Here is a 19,369-nt window from a genome sequence, read left to right on the forward strand (position 1 = left end):
ATTGACAACAATAAATCAAGCAAGTTTTCAAAGTATATGATTTGAAGAATGAACTATTGCAAAACATCAAAATGTTAGTTTTCAATTATATATTGTTTAAGGGGTATAGTTCATACAAGATCTTTGTCTTTCTTTGTTTATCTTCCTTTTTTATTTATTTCTTTCTTTGAGAAATTCCAGTTAGAAACGAGGGCGTACTGTACACATGGATTATACCCCTTAATATAATGAAAATCGATTTATTTTTTTTGGGTGGCTTCGACCAACAATACATCGTGTACCCTCAACTGCTCATCTCAGACTAATTTTGCTCGATCACACCACACATATCGCATTTTAGTAACCATATAATTTCATCATTGATTAGCGGATTGTGTGGGAAACAAAAGTTCAAATGTGTTATTTGCACGGATTAGTGTATAATTTGTCAATATTTTACATAATAGCAATTTTGAAAACAATAAACTAACTGCGCCATATGACAGCTTTGTTTGCTTTAATATTTTTATAAAACGTGATCTCTCCATTTCTTTAGTTTACCCCAAAACTCAGTCGAAAAATTTTGTTCACTAATTAGAAGCTCCTTCATTTTGACAGTCACAATTTTTATGATTTTTATGATAATAAAACAGCAATGATTAATATATAATGACAAAAACATAATAACAATAATTACATTCAAACTAAAGTAGAGGAAGCGCACATGATAAATAAACATAAGAGAAGGCGACCATGAAACATCGTCATGTAACGCTTCATGTGTCGCCCTCTATTTTGATGCTTTTATATTCCCAATACATATTGGTTCAGTGAGGGTGTGATGCAGGTCCATAAGAACACTTTGAAGGTAAAATTCAAAAACGGCTTAAAGGGTATATATTGCTCAGACAACATCATATCATTGGCAAGCTAATATGTAATGCGATCAAGCAAAATCAGTCGGAACTCGGCAATATTGATTTTGAGATATAGCCAAACAAAGGATATATTTCCTTTTGTTTCCTATTGTTTTGGACATTCTTTAATTGCCCATATCTTTGGCACTGGTTGTTCAATTTCAATAGGGTTTTCTGTAAAATGCAGCTTTGTAAATGCCTCTTACTAAAGAAAATTAAAATTTAATATTTCTGAGTTCCGACTGATTTTGCTTGATCGCATCACATATTATGGGGACAATGAAAATGACTCCTTTCTTGAGAAAATACGTCGTTTAAAATTGATATTCCGCAAAACCCAACTGTAAGCGGTGAGTTCCTTCGAACGAGACAGATTTGATCTAGAAACTACAGTGATGTCATGATATGAATATTGCCATTTGAGAGAATGGACTGTCAACACTCTCAATGCACAGAACGTATACTGTTTTTGTTATCAGAAAAAACTATGAATCAAGTATTACAAATTTAATGGTTTTTGCACACATAGGTAAAATCAGACCGCTTCTTTATTATATATTAGTAAATTGTGATATTACAATTCCTATGTATATTAACTTGTTGAGAAATACTTAGATTAAAATTATATTAGATCAATTTCACTGTACGTTCAGGATTTGAGCATGAAATATCAATATTGCATTTATTATGCAAATAATTTTCATGGCCCGGGAACTAACCTTTTGTTGTCCTTGCCCAATTTCACGTGATGAAGGTAGCGCATTACATACATCAATGAACATCAAAAGAGCTCTCCGAGAGATCATGTGTATGTACTTCTCGTGAATATTATAGTGGTGTCCTACACAACCACTTTGGTTACGCGTAAACAAACTGGCTGCGGAGGAGACTTCTGTTCATATAATGTACGTCATCATTCTGCTGCAATCAATTTCGTTTCGAACGCTCAAAAGGGCCGTACGAGCCAGCAATTTACCAACACAATTTGTCTTCACCTCCACCGCGGTTGAGGCCTCAACTTGAGGGACAGTTGCTCAGTCCTTACCCAGGTCGCTCGTTTCACACCTCGCTCAAACCATCGATGCACGCGATGCGATGCATCACAACCCAGCTGAAGACAGAAGGTTTCAGGTTTCGTCCGTCAAAATAGATATATCAGATTGAGCGGATTTAAATTAAATCTTAATTTCAACATACCCAGATGAATGAGAGTCTACACAGTTTCAAATAGAGTGTTGCTGACGTCTAGATCGATATCACGACGCGATTTATTGACAAACTTCTGTACTGTGGAATAACAATTAGGTTTTATAAGTCACCAATACGTTTGCAGCAATAATGGACAAGTAAAAGTAAAACAATGGGTGCACAATTGATTAGAACACCAATGTTTTTGCTTGCTAGTGGCTCTAAATACCCTCCTGAACAACAAAACTTTGATCAAAATCGCAGGGTTTTTCAATTTTTACCCCTAGACAATGGCGAGACCAACATTTGACATTTGACCTTTATGCCCATAACTCAAGATCTGTACATCGGAGATAGGTCAAACTATACTTTTTTGATAGTGAGAGGAATACAATATGGTTTGTTTTTTTATCCATATTCGTCCCATTTTGAAATTTGAGCCCTGCATTAGTAGCCATTTTTAATATATGCAAATTTCCATTTTTCCCATGTGTCCTTTTTTGGATATGTTGTTCGGGAGGGTGTTTAGAGTCACTAGCAATCAAAAACATTGGTGTTCGATTTTTGTCTAGCTGAAACGCAAAATTGTCTCGTCTAATACTACTAAGGGAAGATATTAATTACTAAGGGAAGATATCTCAATGCGCTTTAGGGCATTTGCAATAGTAATAGGCCCGGGGTACAATTTCCAAGAATTTTTCGAGCGTATTATTTAAAAGGTGTCCCGCAGATATGTGTCAAAAATGGCTTGCCCTCCCCCCTTTCGGCCTGCCTAAATGGCGCCCCCCCCCCCCACCTTTTGGCCTGGTCGAAAGTTATTGCTCCTAATTTCACCCTCCTTCAGGGATCATAATTATTGCACACCCATTTACTCATGCAACACCTTATTCTACTGCACAACAATTACAGTTGTTCACATCCCTTTAGTATAATGTTGTTTTAAGAGTTTGTTTAATCCGTTATACTATTTTCTTATACTAGTGTGTTTATCGAATATATTAGGGAGTTCCACGGAATAAATTGATGCCAGGGCTAAAGAGTTTTTAATAAACAGGCGGCATTCCACAGTAGTATTCATCGTTAGCTTCATTCATTGTGATCGCCATCCTTGTGGTCGTCATCCTTGTGGTCGTCATCATGGCCATCATCCTTGTGGTCATCCTCCTTGTGGTCATTACCCTTACCGTTGTTATTGTAATTGCTGGAGAGATAAAGAAAATAATAACAATCCCTAATATTTATTATATTACCTCCACGACCCATTATTCGTAATCGCGCACTGTGATTTGTTGAAACGCGTCACGTGAAAGACCATTAATTATCATTCTATTAACCCCACGACCCATTATTCAAAATCGCGCACTGTGATCGGCAGTCGGCAGTAAAACTGTTTAAATAATGGGTTCGGCTGCGCCTCACCCATTATTTATGTTTTTACTTCCTCGGACACATTATTTGCGTGTAAAGGAGAATGCATTACCCTTTATTTCTTAAATAAAGTGGCCAGGGCAACGAACTTTATGTTCTTCTCGCATCACAGCGCACAGCAAAGCGCGATGCAGTATATTTAGCGTTGTTACGCATTCTACGCAAAGCTTTACGCTTGGTTACGCGGTCTGCAATACTCGCTATCACTTACGCTTTGGTTACACGCAGGCGCTCCACCTTGAGGTAAACAACTTGAAATATTTGGGCAAAAAATGTGATATTTTCACTTTAAATCGCACTATTTTGTGGTAATAGAATAGAAATAAAGGTGCAACATTATCCTTTACACGCAAATAATGTGTCCTCGGCAGTAAAAACGTTAAAATAGTGGGTTCGGCTGCGCCTCACCCATTATTTACGTTTTTACTGCCTCGGACACATTATTTGCGTGTAAAGGATAATGCTGCACCCTTTATTTCTTAAATAACTGCTTCATAACATCGAAACGATACATCGCGTTTTTCAAAAGCGATTTGGTGTCACCTTTTCCATTTGAAAAAAAAGTCTGGTAATCAGTGCTATAAAAACAAGCAAAGGGCAGTGTATTAATCAATGCTTTTACCTAGCAGAGGTCAGTATGAGTGCTTGAAGTGTTTGTATCGACTAGTTCGAAATTTTAGTTAAATCTGGTACGCTGAATCTGTTGTCTCAGTATTCTGAGATTAGGGACCGTTCACAAACACTTGTAAGGGGGGGCATGATGCAAAAAAATGTTATCGCGAAAATTGTTCGCCCCCCCCCCCCTTTACAGACCTCGAAAATGTCAGGGCCCCCCTTTTTGACATGAAAATTATGGGTCAACCCCATAGAAAAGCATATAAACTCAATTTTTCCAGGAAAATTTGTGGTCATTGTTTTCAGCCCCCCCTTTAGGAGGGTCAAAAATTTTCAGGGCCCCCCATTTTGCATCAGGCCCCCTTACAAGTGTTTGTGAACGGTCCTTTATAACCCTAAAAATTGCCCCACATGATCGTACGGGGACCGGGTTGGATTTACCACAGGGCGCGATCTAATGGGGCCAACATTTAAAGCAAAGATAATTAAGTTGATAAGTTAAAATGTTCACCTTCCTTTGGCCCGGTTTTAGGCCACAATAATTGTCCTAATTTTGCCCCATTTTAGCATTAAAATCACAAAATAATTGTCACGCGCTTCTCGCGCATTTGTCTAATTACACTTCCAAACAATTCAAAATATGTGTATGGTCCCATGAACCACAGAAATGTATTGTTTGTACGCATGGAACCTATAGCAAAGACAAAAAACTCTGCATGAGAAACAATATTTCGCCTTTTTTGTTGAAATTTTTAAGCATGCCAAGAATGATGATTTCATTCGGATTTCTAACAAAAACGCGTGCCAAAATAAACGAAATACTTTGTTTAGATCATACGTAGTGTTTATAGTAAAAACTAAATTGAATTGAAATAACTGAATATTTTAAATGCCATAAAAGATTGTAGTCCCTTTGGATTTGTAATTTTGTATGAATCCGAGAAGCCGAGTCAATCAATTTTTATTAGCTTAAAGTACTATTCAGTGATCCCAGTGAAGGTGCAAAGAAACTGTTTATAAATTACCTAAGAATAAGTCATGAAATTGTCATTGGGTATTTTGGCTGTGCAAAATTAGGTAAAAACAGCAGTATTGACAACGTTAAGGCTCCATTCAAATCCGTATAGTTTTTCTACTTAAGTATAAACATTACAGATTCATTTAAAATGTCTCATTTTGTCTTCTTTCTGTTAAAAGAACACTCCGGCAATCACAACATTATGCCTTATATTTAGAAAATTGATTATCAAGTCCGAATCACGTGGTTTTATTTGAAACAAATCATATTGACAATAAAAACGAATTAATACAGCCGTCTCTCAACACGCGATATTCACAATTCCCGGGCGCTGATATTGTCAAGTGCAATGACGTCCCAGTAATACAATGAAGGCTGACAACAATTGAGCACAAATAACCATGACGTCATTGCACTAGAAAATTTCGGCGCGGGAATTTTGAATATCGCGTGTTGAGAGCCGGGTGTTTTTATTAGTTTTATGGTCAATATGAGTTTGTTTTAAATAAAACCATGTGATTCGTACTTTAATACACATCCTTTAATACACAGCTTTTGGCTTAATCACTGAATATACCTTGAGAAACAAACTAACTACAAGCTCTATGTTTGTAATTCTTTATTCAACCATTCGATATCGATTTGTGACGAAAATATGTGAAATGCGATGATAGAAAATGAAGTACGGGAACTTTAAATTATTTTTATTAATTTTTCTTTTGAAAATACATGCACCTATCTTCACTTACATATTATTATCATTACCAATGCTGTACACGACTGGTTTTCCGACCCCTGTAAAACAATAAAATAATAGCTAGAACATTTATTCATATCAGCAATATGTTACAATAACTGTTTTCATTAGGTTTCACTGCCTGAACAGAATTGACCATGTCTCCTCCTCCTCTCACCTCCTTTTTCGACCAAATCGATAGTAATAACTCTTATAGTGAGGGATTACTATTTAACCACAAATTGCCTCAGGCAAAACTCACTTCCTGGGAACTAAATACCACACAAGGTCATTTTAATGTAACACAATGACCCATGTGTGTCATATAATGCCTCTAGCTATAATGACAGCCTGTTGATCTGGTCAATTCATTGGCAGATACTAACCCCAGGAGGGAATTCAATTTTTGATCAATTTTCTTTAGGTAGTAAAACGTAATGTTTCAGACTCTGTTGTTCATGGTAATATCAATGAGGGAGGTATTCATCCGTATTTCGAGTGCATGTACACCTTCACACTACTTCGGTCCAGCCCGGTGATGTCAAATTTTGGCTATTCCACTTAAAATCCACACTTCCCCTGTGGGAGATTGTGGAAATATCTTCCTCAGAGGGAGTATGAATTTCATATGGAATTAGCACATTAACCAACTCTATTTGAAACTCACCATCCCTCTGTAGAAGAGAGTCAGGTTGAATCTTTCTCAGAAGGTGTTTCAAATTCAAATGGAGCCGCCTGATGTGTTCACTTCATTTGAAGTTAATTATGTGCTTTACAGAGTTGACCCCCAAAAAAAAAAAAAAAAAAGCTCATGGGGCAAGTTGAAGCCTATGAAAATCGACAATGTTACACTAGAAGCCTAAATTTCACACCTAAGTTTAACACCACGGTTTGAAAAAATATACAGTACCAATCATTATAGTTTTTTATACATTTACCGAAGAAATGAAAATCGTTGCTTTTCATTTCAACGAGAATATTAATTATGAAGTGAAGAGGTGTAACTAAACTTTTTGCTCATCTCAACACCGAATTAGTCCGTTTCCATTGCCTAATTAAGTGACTGAGTGGGTCTCGTATAACAATAGCCATCGACAGACTAGCATTCTGAGTGTATACATTGCACTGGGAAATACATTTTGTGCACTTTTTTCCTGTTAACGGGGCAAATAGAGCCAACACCGTATGCCACCATTGCCTGGTTATTTGTACGTCAAATTTAAACAAAGGCGAAAGGTGCCATGTGCACCATTAGGCGAATCTTTATGGGTAGTCTCCAACAGAATTAGTGGAAGTTTTTCATTATCTTAAGTCTTACCTTGTCCCTGTCCCTGTCCCTGTCCCTGTCCTTGTTCTTGCCCCTGTGCTTGTCCGTTGTCACCTTGTTTTTCCTCACTATCAGCCTTATTTGAGTAGAACTGCATAATAAGAACTGTTATCACGAAAAATACAGCAACTTTTTTCAACGCCATTGTAAGTCCTGTCGAAACGATTGTATCCTGCTACTTTAAGTGCTAAAATGTTATACGTCCACTGTGTACCGAATTGAAATGATCAACTGTTGTTTTATTTTATTCCTCGTTCGTATACTATCTGATTAATAGATATTGATAAATATGATAGTTTTTATCGATCAGTACCATCGATCGGATAAATATAAACCACACCTGACACAATAATAATAATATGTACACTTGTAAAGCGCGCAGATCCGCAATAAACGCTCGTGGCGCATACAGAGCAAAAACAAAATATACCAGCAGGAAAAATGGAAACAAGGAACCATTGCAATCAACAAAAGAACATTTCAAGATACAATGATACCAATTGATATTAAACCACTGATATTAATTCTGAGGACAACTGTTGATTGACGTTAATTATAATCTTTTTTTTTTATAGTTTTATCTTGTTCTATTTTATTTCATCTGTGACTGTTACTATGTTTTTAGTGTGAACTCTGTATGGTGTTTTGTTGCTGGGCTGAGGGGTGAGGGGTGGGGATTGTGGCGGTGGGGTTGCTGCCACCGGGACCGTCCTCGTTTTGCTGAGCGCTGAGATGTGCAATTTATGCATCTCAATAATGCATAAGTTTGAGAGTCGTCTTTTAGGCGCAGAAAAGGGAAGGGGTGTATGGGTGGTTTCTTGCAAAAAAAATAATATCCGGTTAAAAGCATCAAAATTTGTACAGATGTTGCTTTTGATGTGCTGAACATAGTGTGTATGCGAGGGCCAAATTAATTAACTTTCAAGATGGGGGAACGGTCATCATAGTATATAAGTTCAAAAAAGTATGGGTTGACTTGTCACTGACGTACCAGTTCTTGCGTTATAAGCAGTTAAAAGTTAAAATATGCATAATGACACTTTCCTGGTTACATTTTGGGCTCTGCAGGGGCCAAATCTGAAACAATGCTCTGAAATTGTTTCAATTAATATTTTGGCACAATCAATTCTGGCAAAAATAGGCCAAGGTCTGGAGTCAAAAATAAGCCCTTACGTTACAGGTTTGTCAAACTATACTTGTTTGAACCCTTCATTATAACCGGGGGAATACTTTGATGGGACTTTATAATAATTTTGAATTTCACCCCTTTATAAATTATGATGACCCTTTCCCACCATCTTGGAAAGAAGTTGTCTTGGCCCAATTTCACACATCCATGTTCAGCACATCAAAAGCCACAACAATGACGCTCTGTCAACCAGACCCAGGCGGCGGATGACATGATCGAGCCGGCAACTTGTGAAACCGCCCGGCCGTATGGCTTTTTCCAATGTAGTCGGTTACTTTTGTGGGGTTCATTATCGAACCCCAACGGTTTTAGCTTGTATTTATATTATTTATCAACATAGGCAAAATAATCCCATTTACTGAATTTAGAGAATGCAATGCGGCCACCACCTGACCAGACCAAAAATGCCGTACTGCACAGGTCAGCAACCAATCACGTCGCGCCTTTGCCCTGACTTCAGACGTAAACTAGTCTTTTTAATTCGGTCTTCACTCATACAGTGATGGCAGCGTTCGTCATTTTCTGCAATTCCTCTTCTCCGAAGAAGGCATTAGATAGTGAATACGTCATATTTTACGCACTGATAACCAAACATGGACCGTTGGGAGTCATCTTTTCTGGTCAGATGTAGACGGGAACTAGTGTGTTTATCTATGGTTAAGATTATTATAATCCTTTGTTTCATTTTTCCCCTTCTATGTTTCGTTTATAACATTATACAGTCGGGTTGAAGGGCGTGGCTGTTGGTTGCGGATGCTTTTGTTGAAGTTGGTGTAATTAATGCAATGTGTTTGTGGGATGTAGGGTGTATGGGTGCACTCCCCCACAGAACACAAATGTTTGTGATTAGTGTCGTTGATTTACATTTTGTAACTCGCAGACAATAGCCAAAGAAAAATCAGTTCTTTTCGTAACGTTTTTTGTAATATGTTATAATTACATTCTTAGGAAGCCACTGATGCATACATAGTAAGAGTGTGATTCATACATCTGTTAACAATTCTGTCACATACTGTAGGCCTACATACCTCTCATTGACTATATCGCGCTGCACTATAAGCAGGTTGCACTCATCACCTGTGTATGTCTGCAATCATAGATTGAATACAATACCGGTCTTATCAAAGATAGTAATCTTACAGGTGCGAGTAATCAGCATGATATGGTTCAATGAAGAGGTACCGCGTGAAGGTATCAGTGCAGCGCGGTATATTCAAAAATTGTTTTCACATATTGCTATGGTAATTAATCCGATTATTACATAACTTCGACAGCGTATAGGCGTATCGAATGAAATAATATTTTAACAGTGTGGGTACAATAACTCTTTTGTTATATTATGTCAGAAAAATGTCACTGGATGCATAATTATATTAGACAAAAACAAAACAATATTAATCCATGGATTAGTTATGGTTTCATCCACTCGTTGAAGGTTTTGCAGGCGATGTGGAAGGTTTAAACGTTACGACACCATTTTTACTAGAAATCTGAATTCTTGTTGTAAGCCCTACTTAGCTACAGATACCCTATCTGAAATACAGGTTTACATTTACTAACTTAAATTAGCCTATTCGCTGGCGAAATTATGTAATAACCGAATTAACTTCCATAGCAATAGGGTAAAACATTTTTAATATCGCGCTTCACTACAAGCAGGTTGCACTTATCACCTGTGCATGTTTGCAATCATAGATTGAATACAATACCGTTCTTTTCAAAGATACTAATCTCACAAGTGCGAGTGATCAGCATGATATGGTTCAACAGCGTGAACGTACTATTGAAGTGCGGTATATTCATTCAATTGTTTTACCCTTTTGCTACGGTAGTTAATCCGATTATTACATCACTTCACCAGCGAATATGACTGTATTTTACCTAGGGCGCTGTTTTTTTAGAACAATACAAATACGTATTTATCATGACTACAGTGACGCGACCTCAATGGCCATCATTTCTATTCACTTTGTGCATTGAAGTGAGAGAGAATTGAATAGTTGCGTGTACGTCACAACCACAGAGGAGTAAGATAAAACAGAGCGCATACCACCAGTCAAAGTCTCCGCCTCATCCGATAATGAGGGCCGATTGTTCCGTGAAATGCGACAGGCGAGACTGCTACGCAATTACCGCGTATCTTCATTGTCTATCGCGTAATCGCGAAAGTACGCAACGCTCTATCGCGTATACGCGAAGGCACGCAGCGCTGGCGTGATTGTTAGACACGGCACGAGCGAACAATCGGCCCTCATGAATATGCGAGAACTTACACCATACAATACACGGGGACTTTGACTGGTGGTACGCGCTCTGTTTTATCTTACTCCTCTGTGGTCACAACAGAAATCAACACAATAGAAATTAGCATCTCATGAATGCACAACCATTCTTTTAGACGTAATTAACTTGTAGCTGGCCCTACTGATGCTTTCAGTAGCCAATGTGATTAAATATTGCGCACCACTTACGTGCAATACCGTAAAACCCCGTCTACAAGCATATAGAGTGCTTCTGATAAAAGCTAAATTAATCCAGACGCCATTATGGAATTTGAGCAAATAAATTTTAGATCCAAGCACATACAAACACGTATTATTGTAAGATCAATCTATTGTATTGGCATATTTACGCATGTATCGTATTACTTGAACTTTCATCAAAAACACTATATATGCTTGTAGATGGGGTTTTACGGTATTCATATCCCATTAGTATTATAGTGTTGTTTCAGTATTAATTAGGTTTGTTTAATCCGTTATACTATTTTCTTATACAAGTGTTTTTATCAAATATAAACATTATTGGAGATCCACAGATTAAATCGAAGGCCGTGCTAAAGAGTTTTTAATAAACAGGCGGCATTCCACAGTAGTATTCATCGTTAGCTTCATTCATTGTGATCGCCATCCTTGTGGTCATCATCATGGTCATCATCATGGTCATCATCCTTGTTGTCATTACCCTTACCGTTGTTGTAAGAATAATTGCTGGAGAGATAAAGAAAATAATATCAATCCCTAATATTCAATAAATTCATGATCGCGTTTGTAAAACAGTATTAAAGTCGTGAGTCACTTATTACCGGTAACAAGTCACTATTACCGGTTGTAAGTCACCTATTACCGGTAATAACCTACTAATGTCCGACCGTGTGAAAACGACTTTAGTTCCTTGTGCATAAACATCGAAAGGATCCATCGATAACCCTTGCATTTTTCAAAAAAAAAATTGGTAATCCTGGTATAAAATCTGGTGTGTCAGACAATAGAGTTGCTGCACATAGTAGTCCTCAGCAAAAGAGTGTCGAGAGTCATGAAATCCTACATCTCCACTGCTATGCGGCCCGTTAGGACACAACTGGTGCACCAGAAAGATAAATGTGATCTGCTCAATACTACTCATGATGCAGTCATGTCTACAGTAGAATTCATCTCGACCTTTGCAGGACTTAACCCCATTAAAAGCTATTAAACCAAGATAACACTCATTGAAACAGCTCAACTGATTAAATCGGATCTTCTCTGGTTGTGCACAAGTGACTGTTTTCATGTGCGATATCGCAATAAAGCTGGTATTCATAGCTTCAGTTGGGTAACCGATTATAAAGGAAACGAAAGGAAACAATGTTATGTGTGGCTTTGTTCACGAAATCAGACAATGGCGTGCTTTTTGTAAACCAGCATTCTTGAAAATGAGCAACATAATGATTTTTGACTTAACACGGTTTGGAAATAATTTCTTCATATTTTTGGTGTTATCTGTCGTTTACATGTCCTTCCTAAAACACAAAAGTACGACCCTCTCCAAACACCTAAATTAGCTAAAAATTTAGGACATGTTACAAAACTATACTGTCTAGAATTTTAGAAGAGTACTTTTAATATTGGCCGGTTATTTTTCACACAGCGACGTTAACTAGGCAATGTACTATTGCCTATAACATTAACTAAAACACCAAAGTACGAATATTTTTAAACATCTAAATTAGCTAAAAATTTAGGACATGTTAAAAACTATATTTTCTAGAACTTTAGAAGAGTACTTTTAATATTGGCCGGTTATTTTTCACACAGCGACGTTAACTAGTCATATCCCTATACTGTTAACGTAGGGCTATTTGTAAAGGTCACGCGTCAATGGGAAAGAGCACTGTGTATTGTGTATAGGAAAACGGACAGTAACTGCAGTATGTCATAACATGCCAATTTCAAAAAATGTATATCAGAAGGACATTCTTCGTATTCAAAAATATGCAATTTGGGGTGTCTGATGTGCTCTCAGGTCCCACAACAAATACCGTGATTTTACAATCATCCGCTATCCATTTTTGCCCAATATGGCGTGGAATGCGATGATAGAAAATTAATATGGGAACATTTGATTAATTTGTCTTTTGAAAACTTACATTATATTCTTCTTACTTACATAGTATCATCATTACCAATATTGGACACACCGGTACCTCCTACGCCTGTAAAAAAACAATTATATAATTGCTAGGAAATATATTCATATCGGTAATATGTTACAATTAAGTTTAATTCTATAGCGGCTTTTGGATTGTCTTCAATATTATGTTGTTAATGGCAACATCACTGAAGAAGTGACTCAGTTCCTCCAGTGCATGCACACCTTTTCACTAGTTCGTGAATCAGCCAGGTGATGTCAATTTGTGGTAAGGCTGAGTTGATAGTTTCCCTGGATACCACAACATCCAGATATATTTTCATTTTTATCCCCTATTGTTTTCCTTTCGTTTATTGTCGAGCAACTTTAATCCCGATTCCAGAAAAATACAGAACTAATTTTGGGGGATTAAAAATATTATCTTGTCTTGCCAATTAAAACATAGCTAGATCCCAATTCTTTAGTTAGTTCTAACTGGCAATAAATGTCAAATTTTAACATTTTGTCCACTTTTTGGAAATAAGAGTCAAAATCTTTTCGTATGCTGTGACTAATATAAAGTCTTGCATTCTAATTTTTGGAAAATCCATTTTCCAATATCTGTTATAACCGAGTATCAAATTTAACCAATAAAACTAAAACTAAATTTACGAGCAAAGTCATAACCTATACTCCAAATTTTGAATGCTTAGACTTGTGCCAAAACTAGAATTTGACTTTTATTGCCAGTTAGAACTAACTAAGGATTAAAATTAGTTATATTTCATTTGCCAAAACAGGATAATATTTTTAATCAAAACAAATAGTTCTATATTTTCTGGGATAGGGAGTTAGAAGCAGTAAACCATCCAAAGCTCTTCGTAGTAGCCTATATCATACTGATTCAAAATTGTCAGGTCCTCATAGCAAAGTTTGTGGTATCAGGTCTTCCATGTCAGTGCATTTTGCTGTTGTGTCAATTGGACAACTGTTTGGTTACAGACCAGTGTTTAGAGTAGAGTATTGAAGTAATCCTGTGTGCAATTTTTGTTCATTTTTATGGAAAGGATTTTAAGATATGACCTTGTGAAAAATTATAAGTTTCTTTTTTAGGCCAGTTTCAACCAATGTATAATTCTTTAGGCCAGTTTCAACCAAATGTATAATTCCAACTATTACATATGGGGCTGAGACATGGACGCTTACTGCAAAAATGGAAAAGAAGCTACAAGCGGCACAGCACAACATGGAACGGAACATGTTAGGGATCACCTACAAAGACAGAAAGACAAACAAATGGGTTAGAGATCAAACAAAGACTCAAGACATCTTAGAAACAGCCAAACACAGGAAATGGAATTGGGCAGGGCATATCAGCAGAAGAACAGACAACAGATGGACTACAGCAATTACTGTATGGAGACCGATGGTGGGAAACAGAAACCGGGGAAGACAGTGCAAGAGATGGAGAGACGAGATAGATCAGTACTGGGGAACAGTAAATTGGTTCAACAAGGCAAGAGATAGAGCTACCTGGCGGAGACATGCTGAGGCTTTCGTCCAGCAGTGGACCGATAATGGCTGATGATGAACCACAAACTTTGCTATGAGGACCTGACAATTTTGAATCAGTATGATATAGGCTACTACGAAGAGCTTTGGATGGTTTCTTTTTGAAGCCAGTTTATATACATGTACTAAGGACTTGAAAACATTTTGTTTTATCAGGAATTTTATGTTAACAGATTTTGTGTTAAAGCGTTTCCCCATTATCATTCTGATCATTGACATGTTAGTCTGTTTGGGCTATTGTACTTTATATATAAAAATATAAAATATAAAAATACGAATTCGATTTATACCATACCCCAAAACGTTCCTGACAGATTACCGTTACAGAGATTCACGTAATGGCGCAGATGGGCTCCCATGACATAACTGGAATTTTAGGCACAAACTAAAAGTGCCATTCCGTAAAAATGCCACCATCAAACAAGGGCACAGACCCTTAATAATTCTTGTTGGAATTTTCAGAGGAGGGAGCTCGATATTTGCAGGGGCCAAGATTGACTACATGTTGACGTCGTCAAACACAAAACTATGCAAAATAATTCCAAAAGTGTATTTATGTTATCAAGCAATATGTTACAAGTCTAGTTTTCCGTGTGGCTACGATATGTTATTTGTACGTGAAATTTACCCAAAGGCAAAGGTGCCATGTGTGCTATTAAGCGAATCTTTACGGGTAGATTCCAAAAGAATCATTAGGGGAAGTTTACATTATTTTAACTCTTACCATGTCCCAGTCCTTGTCCCTGTCCTTGTCCCTGTCCTTGTCCTTGTTCATGTCCTTGTCCATGGTCATCTTCTTTTTCCTCACTATCAGCCTTATTTGAGTAGAACTGCGTGATAAGAACTGTTATCACGAAAAATACAGCAACTTTTTTCAACGCCATTGTAAGTCCTGTCGAGATGATTGTATCCTGTTGCTAAAGTACTTATGCGTCCGCTCTGTACCGGATTGAAATTATCAACTGGTTTTTATTTCATACCTCGTTGGTGTTGCGCGATAGATATTGATAAATATAATAGTTTTCATCGACCAGTACCATCAGTAAAATACAAAAACACCTGATGCAATGGGCTATTCCAGTTAAAATCCACACTACCCCTGTGGAAGATTTTGGAAATATCTTCCACAGGGGGAGTATGTTTTTCAACTGTAATTCGTCAGAGTTAATCATTTTGAAACCATACTCCCCCTGTATTATGGTTTTACCTATATCTTCCACACCTGGAGTAAGTTTTTCAAATGGAAGTAACCCAATTGTGTATTTTATAAAAAATTTATACTCCCTCTATGGCAGACTTTAGCTAAATCTTCCACAGAGGTGGTGTGGATTTTAAATGGAATAGCTCAATGATGCAATTAGAAAATCCTGAAACAATTGATACAAATTCTGAGGACATCTGTTTAATTGACGTAAATTATAATCCTTGTTAATCCATTTTTTGTTTTACCTTGTTTGATTTGATTTCATTTATTACCATTTTACTATGTTTTGGGTGTGAACTTAGTTATATGGTGTTTTGTTGCTGGGCTGTGCGTGATCGAAGCACAGAAATATTGTTAATCCTTTTGTTTCTGTTTTATATTGTATTATTTTGTACGCTTTGTTACCGTTACTATGTTTTGGGTGTGAAATCTGTTGGAGTGTCCTTGTGTGTATTTGTTTGATGGTGGGTTTTATGTAGAAGAGCAGAAATATGAATGTAGGTGATGTACGGACCCTTTAATCTTTGTGGGGGTGGGGTGAGTGGTTGTTTTCTTGAAATAACAGACATATTTGCTTTTATAAGTAATATCTTGTGGAATATCAAGTAAGAAATAAGCATTTGAAAGCGCCAATTATCTAGAAATAATCTAAGCCGTTGTAAAAACATGAAAAATATATTAGAATATAATTTGAAAAAAAAAATGGTGAAAGTATTGTGCATTTTCAGGAAAAGTATCGAAATTTGCACATATGCAGCTCTTGATGTGCTGAAAATATCTGTATCATGAGGTCAAATTAATTAATTTTCAAGATAGGGGAAAATGTCAATATATTTTATACAAATTAAAAAAGTATATTTTAACTTATCTCTGACGAAAGCGAAAAACTTTAAAAGTCACATTTTGGTCTCTGCAGAGGCACCAGAGCACATCAAAACCATTAAATTAAAAAAGTTATTAAGTTTGCTTAATCCGGTATAATATTTTATTATACAAGTGTGTTTGTCAAAATATAAACATTACAGGAGTTCTTCGAAATAACTAATTTGAAACCCGGGCTAAAGAGATGCTGGACAGATGCATTCCACAGTAAATACTAACAGAGAAGGAACTTCTTAACATCTACTCTGGTATTATAGTGGGGGTGGGGTGAGTGGTTGTTTTCTTGAAATAACAGACATATTTGCTTTTATAAGTAATATCTTGTGGAATATCAAGTAAGAAATAAGCATTTGAAAGCGCCAATTATCTAGAAATAATCTAAGCCGTTGTAAAAACATGAAAAATATATTAGAATATAATTAAAAAAAAAAAATGGTGAAAGTATTGTGCATTTTCAGGAAAAGTATCGAAATTTGCACATATGCAGCTCTTGATGTGCTGAAAATATCTGTATCATGAGGTCAAATTAATTAATTTTCAAGATAGGGGAAAATGTCAATATATTTTATACAAATTAAAAAAGTATATTTTAACTTATCTCTGACGAAAGCGAAAAACTTTAAAAGTCACATTTTGGTCTCTGCAGAGGCACCAGAGCACATCAAAAACCATTAAATTAAAAAAGTTATTAAGTTTGCTTAATCCGGTATAATATTTTATTATACAAGTGTGTTTGTCAAAATATAAACATTACAGGAGTTCTTCGAAATAACTAATTTGAAACCCGGGCTAAAGAGATGCTGGACAGATGCATTCCACAGTAAATACTAACAGAGAAGGAACTTCTTAACATCTACTCTGGTATTATAGTGGATGCCATGTAGGTAACATAACTAAATAGGTCATGTACCATTGTGGCATATTGACCATGAGCACTTTCATGTCTTTGAGCCCCTCCCCACCCCCATAGAGCCAAAAAACCTGACTTTTGGCTTTTTCATTAGTAACTCAAGAACGATACGTCTTAGATAAGTCAACTATTCAGTATTATACACTTCCTTAATTCTTATGACTAGCGGAATACATTGGAATGGTTTTGAACACAATTTGGGCAAGTTTGAAATTTGACTCTGTGTAAAGTTCGATGACCTTTTCCCGCCAAAAGCTACTCCGGTTCAATTGCTATCGGTCATTTTTGTGTAGCCCATGATGTCAACTATCTAGTCTCAGTTCCAAGCTGGATTGTGCTCATTCGTCACGAAGGAGAACAATGCGACTGGAACCAAGACTAACTAACATCTGATCTGGTCACTAGTGGGCGAAGCGCTTGAAATTTAATGGCCACCGACCACTAAAGGACAACTGAACCCATAATATCTTGACTCTACTTTCAAAATGAGACTTTTTCGTGGTGAATATTAGGGGCGTTGCATGACCGTCGTGACGCCGTAAAAAAATGTCAAACCATGCGTAATAGGTGTGCGTTTGTATCAAAAAGGCAAATCGCAATCTATTTTTCTATACGGCCAATCTCACACGCATTTCAATGAACAATCTGTACGTATGAACCGCGTGTATGAATGAAGTCAAATTTTCACACCTCAATGTTGCTTTATTATAATGGTTTCTTAAAAACAAAAAGGACCATATTAATAATTAGACTTTCCTTCGTAAGTTCATTATCCTTGACTCTCATGAATATATTTTAATGGACAAATTGATAATGATTTTCAACGGAGTCTCCACACTCCACGTTAATTTTGTACGTGCAAAATCTTCAAAACTGGCTAAATACGCGACCTCGCTTCGATACAGGAGAGTGGTTTTGAATAGATCCGTGGCGTGGGCGTACGATCACGGCGTTGAAATCGCAAGCTCTCTATTCTATTGTATATAGTAGCACCGCCGCCGGCATCCACTGCCTATATGATACGATACATCTTCTTTGATCAGACGGTAACTTTAATTTGATCATACATAATATAAATCGTATCTCACAAATGCACATATTATAAACATTTTGTTGTGAATCGATCACAAAATAGTTTGTATTGATTTTTCTGTTCATATTACGTGTCAGATGTGTCACAAATCCAATGCAGTTGTGATTTTTACTAGTTTTATTACCATGCCGCCCACTAATATAATGCAATTGTACTTTTTTAATGGCACCGATCCAGTTGATCTCAATACCCATTTTCCGTACTCGGTTCGTAACAGTGGTAAGCCAGGTAATTTCATTGTCCTAAGAATTAAAGATCAAGCTAACTTTACTTTCTTTTAATAATGCTCCAATACATAATGGATTTTTTTGCCCAGCTCAATCAAAGAAATTAATAACCTTTTCCACTATCGAATTAATTAATTCGAATTAAGGTTATTAACTATTTCCAACTGTTGCGATTTGGTAGTTCACAGCATCTTGCGAATGGTAATGAGCTTTGGCAAAAACTGCATTGCTCATTTATTAGCGAGCATGTAGAAGAATTCAAATATCACAGATATACTTTTGTAGGTCCTGTGGTTCTTGAGTTATGTTGTAAAGAGGGCTGAAACAACAACACTTTTGTAAAACGTACATAACTCATTAACAACAATAAATTAAGCAAGTTTGCAAAGTATAGTATTTGTAAAAGGAACTTTTGCAAAACATCAAAGTATTATTTGTCATTAATATATTGATCTTGATAATGAAAATCGATTTTTCGACCAAAAAATACGTGTACCTTTAAACAATTCATTGAATGGGCATGGGCAGCGCCATTAGACATGTTACAAGACTACCATGTGACAGGTGATGGACCATACACACACAAAAGAATAGGCTTTTTTTTGATAATTTTCATCAAGGTTACTCAAAACTTACCTAACTAATTTATTATACAGCAGTTTTTCATATGTTATGAAAAACCTGATTAAAAAAAT

General features: G+C 36.4%; 1 protein-coding gene across 4 annotated transcripts; it reads right to left on the reverse strand.

Moving 5' to 3' along the window:
* Nucleotides 1-2,124: 2,124 nt before the first annotated feature.
* Nucleotides 2,125-15,349, reverse strand: LOC140141273 (uncharacterized). Of its 4 annotated transcripts, XM_072163083.1 has the most exons (4): nt 15,083-15,349; nt 12,826-12,871; nt 11,325-11,387; nt 2,125-3,210 (listed from the first exon to the last, which is right to left on the reverse strand). In XM_072163083.1, exons 1-4 carry the CDS (start codon nt 15,240-15,242, stop codon nt 3,171-3,173), a joined length of 309 nt encoding a protein of 102 aa, XP_072019184.1. In that variant the 5' UTR covers nt 15,243-15,349; the 3' UTR covers nt 2,125-3,170. The 4 variants fall into 4 exon arrangements, with proteins under 4 accessions (XP_072019184.1, XP_072019186.1, XP_072019183.1 ...); XM_072163085.1 differs by lacking the exons at nt 11,325-11,387; nt 12,826-12,871; nt 15,083-15,349 and adding exons at nt 5,895-5,942; nt 7,220-7,561 and having other exon boundaries at nt 2,125-3,285; XM_072163082.1 differs by lacking the exons at nt 11,325-11,387; nt 12,826-12,871; nt 15,083-15,349 and adding exons at nt 5,895-5,940; nt 7,200-7,561 and having other exon boundaries at nt 2,125-3,285.
* Between the last annotated feature and the right edge of the window lie 4,020 nt (nt 15,350-19,369).

Source organism: Amphiura filiformis, chromosome 19 (assembly GCF_039555335.1).
Source record: "Amphiura filiformis chromosome 19, Afil_fr2py, whole genome shotgun sequence".
Taxonomy (NCBI): domain Eukaryota; kingdom Metazoa; phylum Echinodermata; class Ophiuroidea; order Amphilepidida; family Amphiuridae; genus Amphiura; species Amphiura filiformis.

What these genes read in the sequence shown, in the direction of transcription:
- LOC140141273 (XM_072163082.1), bottom strand. Translation starts at nt 7,353, where the DNA reads ATGGCGTTGAAAAAAGTTGCTGTATTTTTCGTGATAACAGTTCTTATT. An exon ending in GGGACAGGGACAGGGACAAG is followed by an intron (nt 5,941 to 7,199) that starts GTAAGACTTAAG and finishes ATTGTTTTACAG; the next exon opens with GGGTCGGAAAACCAGTCGTG. An exon ending in ATTGGTAATGATAATAATAT is followed by an intron (nt 3,286 to 5,894) that starts GTAAGTGAAGAT and finishes TTATCTCTCCAG; the next exon opens with CAATTACAATAACAACGGTA.